Source organism: Andrena cerasifolii, chromosome 5 (genome assembly GCF_050908995.1).
Source record: "Andrena cerasifolii isolate SP2316 chromosome 5, iyAndCera1_principal, whole genome shotgun sequence".
NCBI classification, from domain to species: domain Eukaryota; kingdom Metazoa; phylum Arthropoda; class Insecta; order Hymenoptera; family Andrenidae; genus Andrena; species Andrena cerasifolii.
Window position 1 is genome coordinate 1,369,719 of NC_135122.1, and position 24,089 is coordinate 1,393,807.

The 24,089-nt window shown below is 37.8% G+C and overlaps 2 protein-coding genes across 3 annotated transcripts in view; both read left to right on the forward strand.

Moving 5' to 3' along the window:
• The window catches only part of LOC143368818 (uncharacterized), a 252,712-nt gene that overhangs the window by 123,058 nt on the left and 105,565 nt on the right, over positions 1–24,089 (forward strand). The gene's annotated exons all lie outside the window — the stretch shown is intronic.
• Positions 1–24,089, forward strand: part of LOC143369382 (filamin-A-like) — a 111,365-nt gene that overhangs the window by 29,727 nt on the left and 57,549 nt on the right. For both annotated transcript variants that reach the window (XM_076813250.1, XM_076813249.1), the window contains exons 3-4: positions 28–330; positions 15,798–16,853. In XM_076813250.1, the coding sequence (XP_076669365.1) occupies positions 28–330; positions 15,798–16,853 (1,359 nt within the window). The remainder of the gene's footprint in view (positions 1–27; positions 331–15,797; positions 16,854–24,089) is intronic.

A 24,089-nucleotide genomic window follows, 5' to 3' on the forward strand; every position in this document is an offset into this window, starting at 1 on the left:
CCAAATAATTTGTTTTTATTTGATTAGGTTCACCGTTTAAATTTCATGTGGATTCATTGGCAAGTGGTTATGTCACGGCGTATGGACCTGGTTTAGTCAATGGTGTTTGCGGTGAACCTGGGAACTTCACTATTTCTACGAAAGGAGCAGGAGCTGGTGGTCTAGCGTTAGCAGTCGAAGGACCTAGCAAAGCTGAAATCTCGTGTCATGATAACAACGATGGAACCGTGTCAGTTTCTTACTTACCAACTGCCTCAGGAGAATACAAAATTGCCGTCAAGTTTGGTGACAAGCATATTAATGGTAGCCCATACGTCGCTAAAATTACAGGTACCTGCACCATTACCAAAATTCATATTATTGCACAGTTAGTTTTAACTAATTTACATTTACTTGTGTATCCATTGTGCAATTAAGATTTAATTGAAAACATAACTAATACAAAAATATGGCAGTTACAACTTGCAAGGATTAGTAATGTGTGTATATCTTAAAGCTATAATCTAAGCATTAACCACTTAAAAATTGATTCATGTAGTTTTCATTTTTATTTAAAACCTATCATCCTTAAATACTGAAAATGTAGAATCATATTTGTTTTAAAGTTAAACGCACATTACATATATTCGTCTTCTAAAGCCCTGCCTGAAGAATCGTTGATTTCCCATATGTATTTCGCGGTAGCGATAGCTGTTTTAGTCCTGTCATTCATTTGGGCCGGACCTCCAGTATCTACGAAGCTTGGTCTTTGGCACAATGTTTATTAACATCATAAGCTTTAAAAAAACATCTTTGTTTTGTGAAAATTATGCATTATAGGTGACCATTAAAGGTGCTTTTTAAAAGTTTCTTTTATTTTGCAGTGATTTTTAAGAAACGATACGTAATTCAACGACCTGTTTGTAAATTTTACTTGAGAATACCTCTGATTCTGCACTGAACCTATAAAAGTAGCAAAGTTATGAAAATTATAGCTACAAAATGGCGATTTTTCAAAAAAGTGCATTTTTCGTTAGACAAAGATGAGTTTTTATTAACTTCAATTTAGGTTCAAGCCAAAAGTACACATTTTGTGAATATGCTTGAATTTGATTTGAATCGAGTAGAACCTCCGCTTTTAAGTTATCTTTGCAAAACAAAAAAAACTTTTTAAAAAGCCTCTTTAACACATTCCGCATGGCTGATGGCATAAGACACAAACCGACACTACCTGCCCTATACCTTCACAAATGGCGGTACGGAACGTGTTAACACGTTGACCGCGGAGCCGATTTTGCTCTGCTTTCCGTTCAGCCGGCTCACAGCGGCGATCACTCCGCGAGGTGTCCGGTTACAAAGTATAAACCGAAGATAACACACACGTCGCGGTGACGACTTTGTTTCAGTGACGTTTAGGCTATGACTGCTATGAGAATGTTATAGCCAATGCAGATGTATATAAAATATAAGCAGAAGATTTATAACATTTATTTTTTAACCTTGATACAGCCTGTCTCACGGGCCGACGTCACCCAAACGAAAAATTCACTGTCAGTCGCCACGGACTGACGCCGCGCTTAACATGTTAATGATCCATCTGTTGCATCATATACGTATAATGCATACTTACGATGTTAAAATACTTTTGGTCGAAGGACAAGTTTCAGCTTCAATTTATTTATTTGTAATTAAATGAAAAATATCCGATAGGCTCAATTCTGATTGGGCCGTTAGTTTTGAGCGTAAGATTACGACTTGCAGATGGAAGAGTTGAAATGAGCTAGTTGAATATGGTTTCAAAGAATGTGTCTAGCATTATTTGTAAAAATTATGGAAGCTGCATTTCATATCGTAGACCTGTGTTGGTTATAACAAATTACATAACCGCATCAAAACCATACTCGACTAGCTTCTTTCAACTCTCCGATCTGCAAGTCGTCATACGCTCAAAACTGACGGCTCAATCGAAATTGAGCCTATCGGATTTTTTGGGGAATAGCGGCTGCTATCAGGCGCAGGGTTGCCAGACGATACAGTACGCGTACTGGCATATATGACGTCACTTAGCTTGGATTAGGTTGGCGTTTACATGACGTCACGGCGTCACTAACCAAACATAAGTATTCTCCTTCTCTTATACCACATGACGTCATATAGGCCAGCACGCCGCTCTTTATCCAGTCCGCCTGGCAATCCTGAATCAGGCGTTCTCAATACTCTCTAGATCGTTGTGCTGCTGTCTTGGGTTTATTGGATTCCACATCAGTTGCTCTTGCACCTCGTTTTATTTTTCTTCACTTCTGCGTGTGTTCACACTGCGAATTTTGCGGCATTGTCGAAAATGTTAGCCTGTTCACAAGAAAATTACAGGTATCACGCTCGGGGCTGGCGGCGAACGTACAACGTATACGTTGCGCGAGTGAGAAATCCCGTGAGCGTCTAAGAGAGGACGAAAGAGTCCCCTCTCGCTCGCTCTCAGGCTCTCTCATTCTCGACCGAAGGATTCCAAGGAATGGTGGTGATAGCAACACGTTCTAGTTTAAACCAGTGTGATATGTTCTTTATATATTTGAATAGGTCTCATCAAGAGCTTTAAAAAGATACCTTGCACAGTCGGGTTGCGCTCACGGTTCCCGAGATATTGTGAGTCAAAGTGGCGGAGTACCTAGAAATATTGTCTCACTGGGAGCCGGGGGGGGGGGGGGGCGTCAGACGCGAGATATATCGTGCAGTACGTGAATTGGACTTCATGCTCTTTACGAATATGCAAACACGATTACTGTACGGCACGTAAATTTAACGATATAACGGTTTTAATTCTAACATATTTTCGTCACAGGCGGTCGGCCGTAAGTCGCCCCATACTACTCTCTGATTTATTAGACGTAGTCCCACGACAAAAAATGCCTCATTATTGACAAAAACGACTGCCAAGTACCCTTAAGGTGGGACGTTGGGCGATTTCCCAAATTTTATCTACACTCCGCCCAACTTTCCGCATAAGCAAAATGCAGTGGGGAGAAATTTGTACCGATACCCCGAGACAGACCCCAAGGTCCCGCGGACAGACACGCCCCTCGCGTACGCGACCTGTCCAGGGGGTTTATGATACGTCAATCGCTATTGAGCGCCAGGAGAGGCTCCAAGGGTACCCGTCATAACTGGGATTTGGAGTTACCAGATGCTTAACAGCCACAATAATCGTGCTAATGAAATTCTTAAGCTTAAAAATAGCAAACAGAACACGTCCGCATCATAAATCCCGTGGCGTTTCGAATCCTTAACACTCTGCTTCCATATAAACGTACGTTTTTAACACATGGCTTTTCACAAAAGTATACCTCACATGGTGTCTTTTTCTCCATTGTGTTTGCTAGTATTTTGTTTTTGAGGTAAGCAGCTGCCTTAACAATTTCTAGCCAAAATATTCTGTTCACTTTAGCTTCAGCTAGAAGACATCTTGCCATATCCATGATTGATCTGTTATATCTCTCTGCAGTACCATTAAATTCATGTACATATGTAGGACAACCATTTATATGAATTCCCTTTTCTCATGCAAAGCGATAAATATTTGCATTTAAATACTCTGTGCCATTGTCGAAACTTACAATTAATTTTTTTTTTTATCATTTTTCCAGTTAGATTTTGCACTTCGTTTACATATTCAACAAAGCAGTTATAGACTTGATCTTTTGATTTAATACAATATACTTTAGCTAATTTAATACAATCATCAATAAATGAAAGAAAGTATTTTTTATCACAGTTACCCATAGTCCATTCAAATCTGTGTGTACAATTTCTAATATTCCTTGTGCTTTTCTTCTGTTATTTTCAAATGGTAAATTGTGCATTTTATTTTCAATACAAATTTGGCACTTCGTGTATTCAGATTCTAATTTCTTTGGTGCTCCATCCAGCAATTCGTTTTTGCATAAGGTATTCAAATAATTAAAATTTAGACGACCAAGTGTACGATGTCATTTTTCTTTCAGTGTTAGTTTTTGTTCACTGTTTTTAGTTAAGGCTGCTGTCTCACCTCCCCCTCCCCTCCACCTCCGTCCATAAGGGAGCCTTCTCACTAGGCCTTGAAGCATTTGCGTACGCTCACACAAACTAGGAAAAGCGTGTACGTATACGCGAAACCGTTTCGACCAACTTTCTTCCTGGAATCGGCACGAAGTAAGTTTTTGCGAGTATAGTTGCCTCCAGTAGACATCAGTGCAGGGTGGTCTGGTGCGTTTGAACGCTAAGAAACACCGTACGTTGAAATAATAATGAATTTATGAATCGTGTACTGAGACAGACTCGAGAAATGACGGAATGAGGCTTCAAGTATTCTCCGGCACCGGCGTTGATGGCATATACGCGCCATGTGCCATCAGAACCGGTGGAAGTCCAAGCTAGCCGATAAATGTAGGAAAGACATAGTTGCCGATACGTGTGGAGAGTCGCATCGCGCTGTTGCTGCATTTTCCCTATTACTATTTTGTCGTCAGGGAGGCTTGAATGAATCACGGCGAAGCGGCTCACAATGGGCCGGATTTATAATTTGCCGCCTTTTGGGTCTTTTTTTATGATAGCGGAATGAAGTTTGCGCCAAAAATAGGAAAAAATTCTTCCTTTCCATTGATGTATAATTTAATATTTTTCACATTTATTTAATTATTTATGTTTCAATTTTTTAAACTTATTTGTAATAAAAAAAAGTAATTCTGTTTATTCACTACTTTATTTAATGCCCTTTACAGTGGTTTATGTAAAATGTTTGGCAAACATTTCGTTTCCATGTTATAAGGAAAAGTCGAATAATAAAGGAAAGTAGCAACAAATTGGTTTGTTTAAATTAAAAACCAGGCTTTTGCGATAAATATCTTATTTTATTAGTAACTAATATAAACAATCCATTAAAAAATAATTTTATAAGTAGTAACGAAAACAGCGACATTTTTTAAAATTGACAAGGTATATCTTCCAAACGCTAAAAAGTTCTACCTTCGGACCAATTGCAATATTTTCAGCAAGCTCTCCTCTAAATAATCACGCAACGATCATTTCCCCCATCAGTATTTAAAGTCATCACCGTTTGGTCGGTCCGTATAGTTTTACGTAAACCTATGATTCGCATCCATAATCCTGTGTCTTTTAAACAGAGGAGTGCATGAACTGCAGATATGAAGGAAAAAAGCAATGAAAAAAGAATATGTACAGAGTCAATTTAAAAAAAGAAGGGGTTTATACATAGATTACGTCAAACAGGGATGGGGTTCATCAAACGATGGAAATACAGCCCTTCGATTTTTTTCCAATGCACAAGTTTCTGCTGATATCACTGGAATTGATGCAACATTAATTAAAAAAATTTCATATTATACTTGAGGTAATTTACTTCTCAACAAATAGATGTTGAAAATTTAAAACTAATTATATGACATGTTCTATACGTACTTGCGCTCGGTATCAAGTACATTGTGAAAAGCCAGGATTACTACAGGTCATTTCATCCCCCTATACAATAAATATTGAAAAATTTCGTCAATATTCTCAAGACACAGCAAATCATTACGTACAATATTATGCCCGGTACTATATGCCAGCCTCTGTGCATAAATTATTAATACATGGGGCAGAAAAAGTACGATATGCCAATAAGTCCAATTGAGTAGCTTTCTGAGGAAGCTTAGGAAACCCGACATAAAGATTTTAAGAGAATCAGATGTGAAAATACTCGAAAATGTTCCCGATTAGCAACAAACGAAGACATACTGTATAAACTACTTTTAACGTCCTATCCTTATGCATATAATATCTAATATGCGAATGAAATCATTACTAAAAAAATAAAAATGTAGACCTCGAAGCTGAGAAATTAATAAGTCATATTGTAAACGTTAACATAACAACGCGACAATAGGCACATATTGCAAATATATTAATAATAACTCCTCGTACATCATGTATCCCTTCTGCTCAACTATCCCACTTTTACCCTACGGACCGACCGAACGTTGATAACTTTAAACACTAATAATTTGAACAGTGGGACGAGGGGGGAAATGATCGTTGCGTGATTATTTAGAGGAGAGTGTGCTGAAAATATTGCAATTGGTTCGAAAGTGGAACTTTTTGGCGTTTGGAAGATATTCCTTGGCAAATTTGAAAAATGTCGCTGTTTTCGTTACTGCGTAAAGAATAATATTTTAATGGATTGTTTATATTAGTTACTAATAAAAGAAGATATTTATCGCAAACGCCTAGTCTTTAAATTAAACAAACCGATTTGTTGCTACTTTCCTTTATTATTCGAGTGTTCCTTATAACATGGAAACGAAAAGTTTGCCGAACATATTACTTAAACCACTGTAAAGGGCATTAAATAAGGTAGCGAATAAACAGAATTAAATTTTTTTACCACAAATAAGTTAGAAAATTGAAAAATAAATAATTGAATAAATGTAAAAAAATATTAAATTATACATCAATGGAAAGGAAGAATTTTTCCCTATTTTTGGCGCAAACTTCATTCCGTTATCATAAAAAAAACCCAAAAGGCGGCAAATTATAAATCCGGCCCACTGTGAGCCGCTTCGCCGTGATTCATTCAAGTCTCCCTGACGACAAAATAGTAATAGGGAAAATGCAGCAACAGCGTGATGCGACTCTCCATACGTATCGGCAACTATGTCTTTCCTACATTTATCGGCTAGCTTGGACTGCCACCGGTTCTGATGGTACATGGCGCGTATATGCCATTAACGCCGGTGACGGAGAATACTTGAAGCCCCATTCTGTCATTTCTCGAGTCTGTCTCAGTACACGATTCATAAATTTATTATTATTTCAACGTACGGTGCTTATTAGCGTTCAAACGCACCAGACCACCCTGCACTGATGTCTACTGGAGGCAACTATACCCTCAAAAACTTCCTTCTTGCCGTTTCCACGACGAAAGTTGGTTGAAACGGTTTCGCGTATACGTACACGCTTTTCCTAGCTTGTACGAGCGTACGCACACATTCCAGGCCCGGTGAGAATGGCAGCCATAAGGGGGTAGACACGGGGGGAAACATGGGTTTGGGAAATTACGTTGTTTGTCCTTATATGAACAGATTTTGGGTTGGGTGACGTCTCATTCAACAGAGGAAGGTTCAGTGCAGCGTATTCTGGTCATGGTTCGACGAGATTGTGTTGATATCTAATAATATGTGTATTTAAAGTACAGCAAAAGTCGACAAAATACAACCACAAGAATCCAGGTATTTTTAGGTCATTAAAAGAGTTTTGTGACTCAAACGATGACCAGAGCGCGCTGCACTTAACTTTCCTCTTTTGAATGAGACCTCACCCAGCCCAAAATCTGCTCAGATAAGGACAAACAACGTAATTTCGTTACTGCATTTCCAAATACGAGTTCCGCCATATTGGCGATAATACAGAGCAAGTCACGTGACAAATTTAGTTGAGGTAGTGGATACGAGATGGCGCCTACTCGGGAGGACTGACAACGTGGAATCATAGCAAAACTGAAGCGTTAGCTGGATACATGTGCCTCAGTAAAAGCATCATGCAGTCAATGTATGCATTTTCGTACGATTATAGGTTAGGTTATATGCATTTTAGACATACATTGGCTAGGAACTGTTACGAACTGTATACATTTACTAAATTAACGCTTTTACCGTGACACATACATCACTTGAAATCGTTGTCGAATTTATGTTATAATTATATGGCCACATTATTTAAAATAAAAAAGGAGAGATTGAAAGTTTTTTACTAATACTGGAAATGTTGAGTTACTGATATCATATTTTCAGAATGTGGAAGTTACAGCAATTATTTGCAATTATTGCTCTTTTTATCATTCTTCCGACTATTGTATAAAACACAGAACAAGGAAAAGTCTCCAAACCGGTCAACAGTTGACTCCCTGATTTTTTTGTAATTCTTTACGGTCCAATGCAGAAATGGGCATTATTTAGATAAAAGGATATACTTCCGAATGGTGGCCGATCGACACGAGGTTTAGGGGAGGGGGTGCGTACCCTAAATCTAAAATTCTATATAGCTTCGGGTATTTATTAGTTTCCGTTGTTTATTCGAAGGCCTTTCATTTTGGGCTTCGCATAATTTTTCATCTTTCATTATATTGTTGCGCCGGGGTGTTTTCAGCGCAGGCCACCCCAACGCAAAGGAGTAGAATATTAGACACGGACGCACACACGACACCACTGTATTTGGTTCATAGGGCAATATCGGTTATAAAGGCGCGAGCCGCATGTCCGAACGCAATGGCGTTCGGTTCTTTATTTTTCGTCGTAATTGGGACATTCCATGCAAACTCGGACAGATATCGGAGTAAGCTTTCGTAGATTGCTGAAATTTGGAATATGTTGTAGTCTTTAGTGATATTTAAACGTACCTCAAAGGGTTTTTCAGAATTTTGAAAAATGTCGATTTCACATCTGTTTGAAGTTAAATGCTAACTTTTTTTCAATACATTATAGCTATGGAAGTAGTAAACGGATGGAGATGAGCTTTACGGTGCTTATAGAGAAGACATTGAAGTTTTATGAAAAAATTATTTCAATTTAAAACAAAACAATTTGAACCATTTTTGTGCAATTAGTTTAAACAAATGCAGTTTTTTTAACATCACGCGCGATTTTAAACATCTGAAAAACAGAACATAGTTCTACCCTTCCCCTTCATGGTCTAATTGTCAAACATATGGGCATTTTAAAATTGGCCTTGTAAAAATTGTCGAAAGTTGACGCTGTGTCGCCCAGCACCGCGGTACTCGCAGCGGCCAAGCGGCTATACAGTATTGTCTCGTTAGCAGCTCGCTGGTCGCGACCGGCGTTGAGCCCGTATCGTGAACGGAGACCTAATTCCGAATGTTCGTTTCTCGCTTCTTTCTGGCCGAAGGGGGAAGTGAGATGGAGCACTGCATGCGCGGCGACCATCGCGCACGCCCGTCGCGCAGGCAAACGACGAAGTGTCAGGCGTCCGAAAGACAAAGCGAGACAAAACATCAACGCGTCGTCTGTCTCGTACCGTCCTCGCTCGCTTTCAGTACCTCTCGCTCACTCTCGTTCTATCTCGCTCTTGCCTTCGCCGGACAAGAGTGAGGCAGAAGTGGTGGGGATAGCGAAGTGTCCGTATCGTGCACATCAAACCGAGCCCGTAACGAGACAATACTGTACCTGATATTCTTATAGAGGATTCTCGAAATTGGCAAGTATTTGAAAAAAACTGAAGGAGGAAAGCTCTTACTGTTTTTTATATCCAACATAATACGGTATCTCAATTTTTGGTGTTCGCAGTATTTTCCTTGAAACGAGGGTGACTTTTAGTTTTTTAAATGGAATGCTATATATTTGATTACCCAATATGAAAGCGACTATCAAGACAAATTCAACCATATGGTATACTATGACCTTCGAGGTCACACAAGGTTAGGAATGAAAGGAAGAAACTCAATCTACTAGATAGATAGTTCAATATATTTACTTCATTCCAGTAGAACATTAATGAGATCACCAATATGACTGAGTGATTTCGGTAGTGCTTTGAGCATGTAATTTAGCTTTTCGTGTTCTGTAACTTTTGTACCAGCACTTTTGAGTTCGTTCACAGCCTTCTCAAACTCATAAAAAAATGTCGTTACCCGTGTATAATTTTTCAATTTTATACATACAATTTGTAGCGCTGTAGATTCTTTTAAATACATTTTGTCGAATTTATTTATTATTCCATATGCTGTTTCAAACTCAGTTACATATTCCAATTGCTTATTGGTTATTGCACTGTATATATAATTTGTTGCTTTTACATCCTTCTCTTCCCACTCCTCTTTTTTATCTGTTGTCAACTTTTCTCTTTCAACCACGGTAACACATTTTTTATACTGTAGGAATTTTAGAATACGCTTTTTCCAGTTACTGGAAAGAATCTTATACACACGCAAAAAATCTGTGTCACCACATTATAAATGCGAATGTATCTCTTAACAATTACTGTAAAAGTCCGAATACAGCAAATCTTAAGAATTTCCAGTAAAACCTAAGATTTACAGAGCAACGTTGGTAAAGGCCCACAATACAATTCCCACTGTGTGTGGGAACTGTGTTATTTTTCAGACGAAGGCTCGGGCGTAACAAAGTCTGTTCCACACGTCTGTTGTGTTATTAACTTTAGAGCCAAAAAAAGTTAATACCTGCATGACACAATTTCACACTCTTTAGAAGTTTAGTATGTAAAATGCAATATAAAAATCCAAATCCATCCTCCACGATTGAAACAAAAAATAGCCCGAAGTTGATATCTTTAATAATTTTGGCGATAGAAATTCACTTGTGAAGGCCATTTTCGCAAAAATCAACAAAAACTGGGAACTTTGAAGACTTCTACTTTTTAAACAATTTCGAAATTAGAAGATTGATGATTTAAGGTCGAGTTTCCTAGCCGCGATCGGCGGCCAGCGGTTACGGCCCATAGTGAGAGAAAATGACATTGTTGCGGTCAAAAATCGATTCCCACGCCAAATCAAAATGAGAATAAACGAAATTTGCTATACTGGGGTATTAAGTATCGCTGATTGCGAATCCGTTGCACGATTTGTGATAAAGAAGATGGCGGATCCAATATGGCCGCCCAAACTCGGCTAAAACTAGTAAAATAGGGACCATATGAACGAAAAACGTTGTTTCTGAAAGTCCGGAAGCTATAACATTATATTTTACGGGTCTAGAAAGTTACAGTATACTGTAGAGATAGCATTCTTTTTCTTCTTTTTATTATTATTGTTATTGTTATCAACGGGAGAACCCTTTAGAATACAAATTATTAACAGGTAAATACGAAAGAAATAAAACAGTCTGCATGCTACAACATAATTCACAGCAGCGTAAGTAACAAGTTATACTAGAAGTCGGCTAAACAATTGATTCCGGAACGAATCGAGCAATATAGAAAGCAGGTCCATGTCAGCAAGGCACTGATTTACCTCCTCCATGGCACGGTTTATGGGATCAGCGGTATAATGATAATAGCCTGGAGTCTTCGACTCAAAAAGGGGTCTCGGACGCAATGGCCGTTGTGGGGCATGAAAACGTATCGATGCCACGAGCTCATGACAGTTAATCTGACCGTGAAAAACTTTAAATAGCAACAACAGATCGGAACAGACCCGACGGTCGCTAAGGCTAGTGAGTCATGTTTTCTGTAAGGCAGGACCATAGTCATGGTCATAGAACCGCATAGGGCTACCAGTTGCTCTCAAGGCCAGCCTGAGGAATTTATGCTGGACCCTTTCAATAAGCTAACGTATTGCTTATGCCTTGGGCTCCAAATTACCGACGCGTATTCTACCTGCGGTCTGACAAGTGCAACGTACAACAACTTCAGTGATTTGATCTGTCTGAAGTGCTTTGCAAGTCGGGCAATAAACAACAAGGTTTTCATCGCCTTACAAGTAATATTCCGATAGTGGTTACGGAAATCTAGCCCAGTCGTAAACATTACCCCAAGGTCGCAGACTTCACCCACCTCAATCAGTGGGGTGTCACATAGACTATACGTCGATAAAATGCCACTGATAGCCCTATGGGTTCTCAATACAACACATTTCGCCGTATTTAACTGTATCTTACTGACGGTACACCACTGCTCGAACCTACCGAGGTCATCCTGCATCATACCCGCGTCCAGACCACAACGAATAATACGGAATATTTTTAGATTATCGGCATACATAAGAAATTTGCAGTCCTGGAATAACTCTTTGTGGTCGTTTATAAAAAATAGGAATAGGAGGGGACCAAGATGCGATCCCTGAGGGATAACTAATAACTGATAATTTACAACAATGCAATCTATGTATCAGATGATACACCATTTACTTTATATGAATTTCTTCTAACTTTTCACGTAACGGATCGGCAAAAAATAGTGTCGAGCACTATAGTACGCCAGATCCAAAGTTGGCCCTTTAAAGGTTGATTAGGGTAAAATTTGAAAATTGAATTTTAGGCATTTCTGTTGCTAGGCTATAACCAAGTATCGCTATCGAATCGAGCTTTCGGACTTTTTGAGGTGTCCGTGAAATTATACCCCTTCCACCCTTTTAGGGGGTGATTAGAGCAATATCCTGTAATTTGTTGATAGGCATTTGTGGGGATAACCTGTTGTGCTCAGGTAACGCCCGAGCACACGTATTATACACACTACTATACATTATACATATTATATTACTCTAAAACGTTTCGAGACGTTTCTAAGCTAAGTCAGTTGCGAGGCAAGCGCGAATCTACGAAATCAGCAAAAATGCGAGTGCTTCGCCATGACCATGTAGGGGAGACCGGGGCAAAGTGGGACGAAAAATGTTTGAAGTCGAATACAATTTTTCCCTTTCAATAAAAATGTGTGAAAATAGATTTGTAATATAATTTGAACATTACTATTGATAAATGACGAATATCAATACTTAAAATAAACTTAAAGTATATTAAAATTCAACTTGAAAAGAAAATGAAAAATCGACCACTTTAACCCATATAAGGGGTAAAGTGAGCTACTTTCTGGGGTAAAGTGAGCAGAAATAAAATACGTGTTTTAATGAAGGATATAATTATAAAATCAACTTTATTAGAACTTTTAAACTATTTAAACTATTTTTTTTTAAATATATTTCATTAATACAAGCTTAATGTTAATAATTTGTACTTTGTAATTTTGTACTTTGTGTTACTAACCTAAAGTCATTTTCCTCTGAAAATGTGTTTTTAAAGGAACTTTGTTTACATGAACAGTCTGACATATTATAAATAAAACAAATACATACATAATTTTTAATAAAATACGAACTTATAATATCTACATAAATTTAGATATCAGTCGCGCATCTTTTCTTTGCAGCTCAGTTTACCCCGGTCACTTTGCCCCGAATATGTGCTCAGTGGAAAATTAATTATTTAATAATGTTAGGATTAATGTTTTCTCAAGCACGTGTACATGTATGTTTATAAGCTTGTTATAAACCCGCAGAAAAAAAATGGAGTTAAAATAACACATTTAAGACTCATTTATCCAAAAAGCTAAATTGAAAAAAAAAACAATTGGAAGTCTCTAAAACTTCATTTTTAATTTTTTAAATGAATTTCCATTTTTCGATACCTGAATGTGCATAATTATCATTGTCGTATTACATACATTTATTACGTCACCAAAATTTGTAAATATATTCTATTTTTAAAGAATAAATTAAGGAAGCTCATTTTACCCCGGGGTTCACTTTGCCCCGGTCTCCCCTACGGTAACGCGAAGCGACGGCACCACGCCCAATAGCGAAACAAAACCGATTTGCCGCCGCAAATCGGGAGACTCGGGATCCGACCCTCGACCGGGCAACACGGCTAAAAACCTACTTGTACACCGCAGTCTAGTTTTAGTTGTTTCTGAATAAAGACTTAGTCTTTGAGTTTAAACACACATGGTGTAGTTCACCCGGTGGATTCTCATCCTTGAATCACTCCCGAACCCACGATTACGCCAGATCCCGTACCAGCCTTGCGAGCCATCACGCAGGGCACAACAAACCTTTGTAACTAAAAACCAAGTTGATATCTAATCGGGCCCAAAAGATTTTGAGGAAAACGTGAAAACATATTTCACCCCCGTAGGGGTTGTTTAGGGCAAACTTGTGAAATTGGATTTAGGCATATGTGTGGGTAACCGTTGTAAGTGAAAACTAATCGGGCCTAAGCGATACCTATTAAGGAGTCCGAGAAAATACATTTTACCCCTTCTCACCCCTTTGGGAATGAAATTTCCAAGAATCCTTACTTAGTGGGTGCCTACGTCAATAAAACAATGTACCTTCCAAATTTCGCTTATCGTTAATGAATATTACTGAAATCTATTATGATAACAAATTGTTTAATAACAATCAATTGTTTATGGTAATGTTACAACAAAATATGATCATTTTGATTGTGTGAAATGGATTTCACTGTCACTTCGGTACAATATTGTTTAAACAAATTATTGATAAACAATTTTATTAACTTTTTTTTATATCAATAATCTTGATTTTCGTCTCCGATAGATATTCAATAGATAGATGAATTAGGTATTTATAGTATTTGCCGCGGAAATGATAAAATTAGTAAACAATGTTGTTTTTTTATTGTTATCTACCATTTTTTAGCAACTATTCCTTAGTATATCATTCTATACAGTATAATGCAACTTTCTAGACTCGTAAAATATAATGTTACAGCTTTAGGACTTCAAGAAACCACGTTTTGTAAGTCTATTTCATTTTCATTGTCGCCTTCCTGTATATGAGTTTAAAAAATTCTCAATAATAACTAATTTCCAGAATGAAAAAAAAATATCAATACAGTTTTCCAATAGTGGAGGCTTCCCTAAATCTGTGAATGCTATTAATATAATCATTTCGATAATTGTACTGTAGATAACAGCCTCCTGAATGTGCATATGAAACAGCGTCGTATGAGTATCGTACTCAAACGTCTGACTTCAAAAGCAAAATAATGGTAGAAATAACGAAAACTAAGTATCAAAAGTGATAGTACGCGATGACCATGACTCTTATTAATGAAATTATGATATTCTAACATTGGATTCTGAAGTTCATAAAATGGCATTTTGGCCAGGTTTTCAGGATTTCCCATCACTGTGCGTTGGAGCCATTTTCTGAACGCTTTAACCTCGTCACCGAAACCGTAGAAATATTTCTCCACACCCGCACTCAGTTGGTTGGACAAATCCGTTACCATTCCCTGTGGCGAAGTCTGGCTTTCCTCTTTTGACTATTCATTCCGTAATTAATTGTACCTGAAGGAGGCTGTTTATGGTGGCAGTGAGAGCTTCGATTTCAAGCTTCGCAGCTTGATTTCTTCGAGGTTAGGAAAGATCCGCGGCGCGGATTGTTGGGTCCCAAAGTGGTAGGGAGGTAGTAAGTGGAGGTTCCGTCGTACTAATAATAACGAGTCTATATTTGACAACGATTAACTGATAACAATAGATTCGGTAAATGGCGGTGCCTCCCGGCGGAGGAACACCGGATGTGCCCCAACAGTGGTGTTTATTCGAATGTTGCCTGGTGGTAGGTTCGTAACCGACTCGTTTTCTCTCTTCGGCATAGTGCCGCCACCTGCTGCCTCGCGCCGAATAAAGGCCGTTGCTCAGTAGGCTGAAGCGCAGCGAAGAGAAACACGGCAACCAAAACGAATTGTTCGGCGCTGCTGTTTTATCATATGAGCGATGCGTGGTTGCTGCGCTTCGACCTAGTGAGAGACGTACTTAACGTGGCAACCCATTATTCCGAGTATTAACTAGACTTTATATTTTCTATTAGATCTTTGTGAAAGTATTATTAATAACCTGGCGAGATTCTGCTAATGAAAATGAGCACAAACATTATTTTAGTCAGACTATTTTAAAATGTATGTAATGACCATTTTTCTACGATATTCACAAGTGATTCGAATTATACTATGATCAAATTACTGTGTTCGAATGACGTCATATTTGGACACGTTTTCATAGGAAAAGCCATCTATTAGTAGTCCACAGCTGTCATGACGATCTAATAGAAAATAAAGAAACTTACATATTCATTAACGTCAGCGTATATTTAAAGACCGAAGCAAGCGCGAAAAAATGTTTCCAGAAGAAGTGAAATAGTATTTTCACGAAAAACGCCACTTACAGGGTTATTCGTATCCGAATATGATTCTTGAATATACTCATCCCTATTATATAACTCTTGTTGTGATATTCCTCAGGTGACGGGCGCAAGCGGAATCAAATCTCGGTCGGCTCTACCAGTGAAGTTCAATTACCTGGCAAAGTTACCGATTCCGACTTAAGATCATTAAATGCCTCTATCACAGCCCCAAGTGGCCTCGAGGAACCTTGTTTCTTGAAACTGTTACCCAATAGCAATATGTGCGTTTCCTTCACGCCTCGAGAAGCTGGGAAGCATACAGTAGCCGTGAAGAAACTGGGCAAACATATACCCAATTCGCCATTCAAAATTGACGTGAAGGACTGCGAGGTTGGCGACGCGAAGAAAGTCAAAGTATCGGGTGATAGCTTGATGGAAGGAAAGACACACATGGAGAATAATTTTTTGATCGACACAAGGAACGCTGGTTTTGGTGGACTATCATTATCGATAGAAGGACCCAGTAAAGCAGAAATCCAATGCAAAGATAACGTAGATGGCACATTGAATATTTCCTACAAACCGACGGAGCCAGGTTACTACATTATTAATCTGAAATTCGCTGACCATCACGTAGAAGGTTCACCCTTCACCGTGAGAGTGGCTGGGGATGGTAGCAATCGGCAGAGAGAGAAAATTCAGATGCACAGGGAAGCTATACCCATAGCAGAAGTTGACAGCCCATGTAAAATTACGTTCAAAATGCCCGAGATCACATCGTTCGACCTCACTGCAACAGTCATTTCTCCAGGAGGCGTAACCGATGATGCAGAGATTAAGGAAGTCGAGGATGGTTTCTATGCGGTTGCATTCGTACCCAAGGAGCTTGGAGTGCATACAGTGTCTGTTCGTCATAAGGATATACACATAACCGGATCACCTTTCCAGTTCACTGTTGGTCCCTTGCAGGACAGTGGAGCGCATAGGATGAGTGCCGGCGGTCCTGGTCTTGAGCAAGGAGAACAGGGCGAACCTTGCGAATTCAACATTTGGAGCAGGGAAGCTGGTGCAGGTACTCTAGCCATTTCTATCGAAGGACCGAGCAAGGCTCAAATACAATTCAAAGATCGGAAGGATGGCAGTTGTTACGTCAGCTACGTTGTTCCTACATCTGGTAAGTGATAAAAAAAAAGTAAAGAACATATATGTTTTCTGTGTGTGTTAACGTTTAACGTTTTTCGTTTTAACTACAGTTTTCATTTCTCTAATATTTATTCTTTTCTTTTGATGTTAAAACACATATCTCTGAGGGTGAACGATTCAAACGCATTGAAACGTGTAAAGACGAATTTTCTAACACATCAACACTGTTTTTTACTTATAGAATTATCTCCTTACTTATTACACTGTTATTTTTCATAATCTATCAAATGACATTGCTAGGATTCAATTAGCTGATTATAATTTTGTAGGGACAAAATTTATTAAACTTAAATTATCTTATTAGTATATTTATGTTTACCATTAATTACAGTATAAATATTTCTGCTACTCATGTCTAATTTGGGAATGGTGTTATTATTTATAATTACATTTCTTAATGTAACAATAGGTGTTTAAAAATTTATTTAGTTAAATCCCTTGAAGCAGATGATCTTATGTTACTTAGCGAAATAAATAATGCTAATGATTCTCCAATATTGCAATTTGACGCAAATAGGAATTTGACTGGATACAACAATAATTAATTTGAATGTTGCCATATGATCGTTATACCATCATTATTTTCAAACACTTGAGAATGTAACTGTTACTTCTATCAACAGTATTACTGTTTAAATTTTTCCATTTCATACCCTATGATTAAAATATGTAATTTTGCACATGACTTATACCTATACGATATCATTAATTTTATTTCTCTTTAGATCTTTTCACTTTCTTAACGGGGTAGCACGTCACGTGGTCTGGCCAATTTGGCAGGTCAGTATTACAGCAGGTTTTTTCTGCACAGTAATGGTAATACCCATAGATGCACGACTGCTTGGTGCACGCGAGAAGGAACTGTTTGCTATTTTCGTATTCTATTCTGAATAATTCTCAGCTGTTGCGTTGTTCTTGTAAAAATTTAAACGCAAAATCTGCTGGTACTGCAAACGTAGAAAATTCATCGTACACTTTAATTACTAGAAATGTGCTTATGCTAAAATATTCTACGTTGGCAGTAAGAAGTTATAAGTGGAAAGGAAAAATAGATGAGGGGGTATCTCCAGTAAATGAAATTTGTTAGGTTAGACATTTTTTTATTAGCAAAACACTGAAACATATCATGAAGGTTATACACTTATTATACGATTAAACGCCCTATGCAGAAAGCAGTTATGAACAAACATTATATATAAAATTGTGTTGGATGTTGAATTGGACTAGTGAAAATGCGCAGGCTGGCTGCGCGTGGTTATTATGTGGTCGGCTCCTCGAAGTGGAGGATATGCGTACCTTCCCTTCGGAAATTTGGCAACGTTGCATGTCACTACATTTTCCGGAGTAACATTTGGGATTTTGGTGAAACTTGGATATGGTGTAGTCTTTAGTGTTATATAAACGTATTACAATGGATTTTTCAAAATTTGTGACAATTTACTTTTTTTCATTAAATTCTAACTGTTGAACAAAGAGACAGATAAGAATGAGCTTTTGGGTGCTTACAGTAGAGAAATAAAGAGTACTTAATAAAACTTATGACACTTAAAACAAAAATTTTAGTCCATATATTTTGAAATTGTTCTCAACAAATGCAATTTTATACTAGCAGGGCACCTACTACTGATTACCTATTACCCGGACGAAATCCCCAAACAGATACATAGCGAGAAATCGAAATACCATCCTGTGACACCCCAATAAAAGAATATACCGTTCTGTTACAAAAAATTAACTTGACCTTGATATCGCTTCCAGTACCTCATTCATAAAAAAAACCGTTTGTACCATTTTGTCCGATGGAACTGATACCAAACAGGAATATATTAAACAATTTTCACTTATTGGAGTCATTCTCAAGTAATAAAAGATTAAAAAGGAGACAGCGTTACACGTATTCAGTAAATTCTGTCGCATCGTGCCTCGGTCCGAAATTTAATTTGTACGATGTAGGTATAGGTATTCCGCGAAAAGTATTTTCCGATGCTCGCGGTTACTTTGTCGCTGCTAATGGGTCGTAAAAGAGAAGGATAGAACGGGGATCGTTGCAGCCGAGAAATAAAGCCAGCGCAGGATCACTTATTTAGTGGAAAGGGAACACTTACAGGAATGGTGGTAACGTATGCGTGAAGACGTCGCTGACGCACACATTACTACCACTCCTGTCGGTGTTCCTCTCCGCTAAATAAGTGGTCCTGCATAATGTTGCTGGCAACCCTGCAGATACACAACAATCTTTTAATAACATTAACGGCCCAACTTTTTTACTTTTAGTTTTTTCTGCATAAACATTTTTTTTAAATATTGATAATATATAACATATAACATTTTCCTGATTATAATGAGAGCAAACATATAATACAATGCCGAATTTTCTTTTCTTTCTGCTTAAATTCCTTTACAATGAGCCCTGGATTTCACCAGTCGATCGTTTTGTAATTTAAACTTTACGCTCTAAACAATTGATGTATGTGTCATGGTAAAAGCGTTAATTTAGTAAATGTATACATTTCCGAGCAGTTCCTAGTCAATGTATGCCTAAAATGCATATAACCTGATCTACAATCGTAAGAAAACGCATACGCTTCAGTTTGGCTATGATTCCACGTTGGCAGTCCTCCCGAGTAGGTGACATCTCGTATCCACTACCTGAACTAAATTTGTCACGTGACTTGCTCTGTATTATCGTCAAAATGGCGGATCACGTATTTGGGAATGCAGTCGCGGGAATACATTGTTCGTCCTTATATGAGCAGATTTTCTGGGTGAGGTCTCATTCGAAAGAGGAATCTGGTCATGGTTCGACGAGATTGTGTTGATATCTAATAATATGAGTGTCCAAAGTAAAGCAAAAGTTGACAAAATACGCCCGCAGAATCCAAGTATTTGTAGGTCACTAAAAGAATTTTGTGACTCAAACAATGACCAGAGCGCGCTGTAATAAACCTTCCTCTTTTGAACGAGTCCTCATCCAGCCCAAAATCTGCTCATATAAGGACAAATAACGTAATTTCGTTACTGTATTCCCAAATACGAGGTCCGTCATTTTGACGATAATACAGAGCAAGTCACGTGTCAAATTTAGTTCAGGTAGTGGATACGAGATGGCACCTACTCGGGAGGACTGCCAACGTGGAATCATAGCCAAACTGAAGCGTTAGCTGGATACATGTGCCTCAGTAAAAACATCATGCAGTCAATGTATGCATTTTCTTACGATTGTAGATCAGGTTATATGCATTTTAGGCATACATTGAGTAGGAACTGCTGAGAACTGTATACATTTACTAAATTAACGCTTTTACCATGACACATACATCAATTGTTTAGAGCGTAAAGTTTAAATTACAACACGATCGGCTGGTGAAATCCAGGGCTCAGTGTAAAGGAATTTGAGCAGAAAGAAAAGAAAATTCGGCATTGTATCATATGTTTGCTCTCATTATAATCAGGAAAATGTTATATGTTATATATTATCAATATTTAAAAAAAATGTTTATGCAGAAAAAACTAAAAGTAAAAAAGTTGAGCCGTTAATGTTATTGAAAGATTGTTGTGTATCTGCAGGGTTGCCAGCAACATTATGCAGGACCACTTATTTAGCGGAGCGGAACACCCACAGGAGTGGTAGTAATGTGTGCGTCAGCGACGTCTTCACGCACACGTTACCACCGTTCCTGTAAGTGATCCTGCGCTGGCTTTATTTCTCGGCTGCAACGATCCCCGTTCTATCCTTCTCTTTTACGACCCATTGGCAGCGACAAAGTAACCGCGAGCATCGGAAAATACTGTTCGCGAAATACCTATACCTACATCGTACAAATTGAATTTCGAACCGAGGCACGATGCGACAGAATTTACTGAATACGTGTAACGCTGTCTCCTTTTTAATCTTTTATTACTTGAGAATTACTCCAATAAGTGAAAATCGTTTAATATATTCCTGTTTGGTATCAGTTCCATCGGACATAATGGTACAAACATTTTTTTTTATGAATGAGGTACTGGAAGCGATGTCAAGGTCAAGTTAATTTTTTGTAACGGAACGGTATATTCTTTTATCGTAGTGTCACAGGATGGTATTTCGATTTCTCGCTATGTATCTGTTTGGGGATTTCGTTCGCATAGGTAATCAGTAGTAAGTGCCCTGCTAGTATACAATTGCATGTGTTGAGAACAATTTCAAAATATATGGACAACAAATTTTTTTTTAAGTGTCATAAGTTTTATTAAGTACTCTTTATTTCCCTACTGTAATCACCCAAAAGCTCATTCTTATCTGTCTCTTTGTTCAACAGTTAGAATTTAATGAAAAAAAGTAAATTTTCACAAATTTGAAAATTTTGAAAAATCCAATGTAATACGTTTATATAACACTAAAGACTACACCATATCCAAGTTTCACCAAAATCCCAAATGGTACTCCGGAAAATGTAGTGACATGCAACGTTGCCAAATTTCCGAAGGGAAGGTACGCATATCCTCCACTTCGAGGAGCCGACCACATAAGAACCACGCGCATCCAGCCTGCGCATTTTCAGTAGCGGATTTGATGAGCGGATTTTCTGTCCTCGAAGTGACAGAAAATATAACGAAATTGCTATACCCAATTTCCTAAAAATACTGTTGCGGCGTAGTAATAATGTTTTGGAAGGGTGATAAAAAGTTCACAAATGTAGCGTGAAAGAACGAAATAGCCACTAAACGTTTGTTGTCATATAGCATATACATAGGTTATACTTTCTGTCACTTCGAGGAGTGGACCACATAATAATCACGCGCATCCAGCCTGCGCATTTTTACTAGTCGAATTCAACATCCAACACAATTTTATATATAATGTTTGTTCATAACTGCTTTCTGCATAGGACGTGTAATACGTGTATTTCATGTTCTGTTTCGATGCTTTGCTAATAAAAAAATGTCTAAATTAACAAACTTCATGTACTGGGGACACCCCCTCATCTATTTTTCCTTTTCGCTTATAATTTATTACTGCCAACATAGAATATTGTAGCATAAGCACATTTCAAGTAATTAAAATGTACAATGTATTTTCTACGTTTGCAGTACCAGCAGACTTTCCATTTAAATTTTGACAAGTAAAACGCAACAGCTGAGAATTATTTAAAATAGAATACGGAAATAGTAAACGGCTTCCTCTCGCGTGCACCAGGCAGCTGCATATCTATGGGTATTACCATTTCTGTGCAGAAAAAAACCTGCTGTAATACCGACCTGTCAAATCGGCCAGACCACGTGACGTGTCTACCCCCTTAAGGGGGAACGGTTTAGAACGCTGAAAACACGGCGATTTTGTGAGAATTATTTTCTCAACAAATATAAAGAGAATCTATCCAAAACATTAAGAGTGTTTTACTGTATGTTGAGACAACAAGAAAACTTTTTTTTTAATCAATAATAATGAATTTAATATTGTTTTATTTGTATCTGGGGTCACGGCAGTGGCCTCGCCAAGTTCAAGCCAAGCCAACTGCCGTAGCACCCTTTACTGGAAACAACTAAGCGTACTTTTGACCTCCTCATAACTTTACACTGAAAAAAGTTAGGTGGCTCAATTTATTTTCTGTGTTAGAAATTTACAAGATAAAACTGATTTCACAATTACACACTTCTATCTCTTGTACTTTTTAATTTGTACGACTGATTGACTGACTCACTCACTGATCATCAAAATTCTAAGGTATTTCTGGGTGTTCTATAATGCTGAAATTTGGCACGGTGGTAGGTTTTGAGGCACAAACAAAAGGGCCCTTTACACGGACGTTCTTGTGCGCAGTCTTGCGCGCCACACGCCGGCGCGGCGGGCCACGGAAAAGTACGTGAACGCCGCACAGTGGTTCCAAAATGGGAAATTTTTGGAAAAAAATTGGGTTCTCTATGTATTCTTATAGAAAATTTTGCGCTGATTCCGAATATATACCATATTCCTATACCTAAAATAAACGATTCATGTGTTTTTTGGCCAAAAACCATGAAAAATCACGTTTTTTCACATATTTTGCGATATTGAGCAGTTTTCTTCTGCCTCCATGTAATTTTGTCCAATAGAAAAGTTGTATAGAATTAAAATATGCGTTTTTTAATTTTTTTTAAATTTATTTTTAACTGTCAATATTCGTTTTTTGAACGGATTTTGTACTTGTACAATGTTTAGACAATTTTGTCGAAACAAAATACGTAAAATGATCACTGATAACATTTTGCCTCTTCCTTATTTTTAACTTCGGTCGTAATTTTGATATAAATGGATCAGAAGAAATTAGTAACGTATGCATTATTTTTCATGGTTTTTGGCCTAAAAACACATGAATCGTTTATTTTAGGTATAGGAACATGGTATATATTCGGAATCAGCGCAAAATTTTCTATTGAAAAGCGACACCCACAAGAGGGATCGACGGTCCACAGTAGCAATTAGATATTAACCTTTTTTTACGAAAAAAAAATTACAAAAACGTTTGCATACGGTACAGACGGTGATGGACGGTGAAATTCTTTAATGGGAATTGTACCTCAAAATATGTACTTTCAAACCTTTCCAGTTTCGTTGCGGAGTTAGACGGAGGTACCTGAAAAAAATGGTGATTTCTAAAACACCTCGGTATTCTTTGAGATATTGTTATATTCTGACTACAGTTTCAATTCTACTTCTTTTTGCTCTACACTATGTAAAAATGAGTAATAAAGCTACTCCGGAAAAAACAGGTCCACTTAGTGATATGTAGAAATTTTGGCCATACTTCTTTAGTGCGAGTTTTTCCGCACTTGTAATCGGTTTTAGAGGCTAAGTGAGAGAAAATGATCAATACATAACCGATGAAAAAACATACCTAAAAAAGCAATACTAAATTGTGACATGATTTTTTGACTTTTTTTCCGCCTCTGAACCACTGCGGCGCACAGTGGTACATAAGGACATTTTTTGTTCAAATCACCCTACAGGTCGTAATTTTTCAGAAAACTTGACGATGTTTTTTTCTTCAAATGCTTCGCAATTAAATTCTCTACCAATCTGTCTGGCCGAAATTTTGAATTTCGGTGCTGATTTTTTTATATTTAGCGAACTATACAGCACTTTTCGAAGATCAGTATCTGTGGGCTTTTTGGCCGCCTGTTCCGAATTTAAAGTCAGATTATCGAAATTGAAGGTGGTGAATCCAATATGTTAAAGCAAAATTTCAGA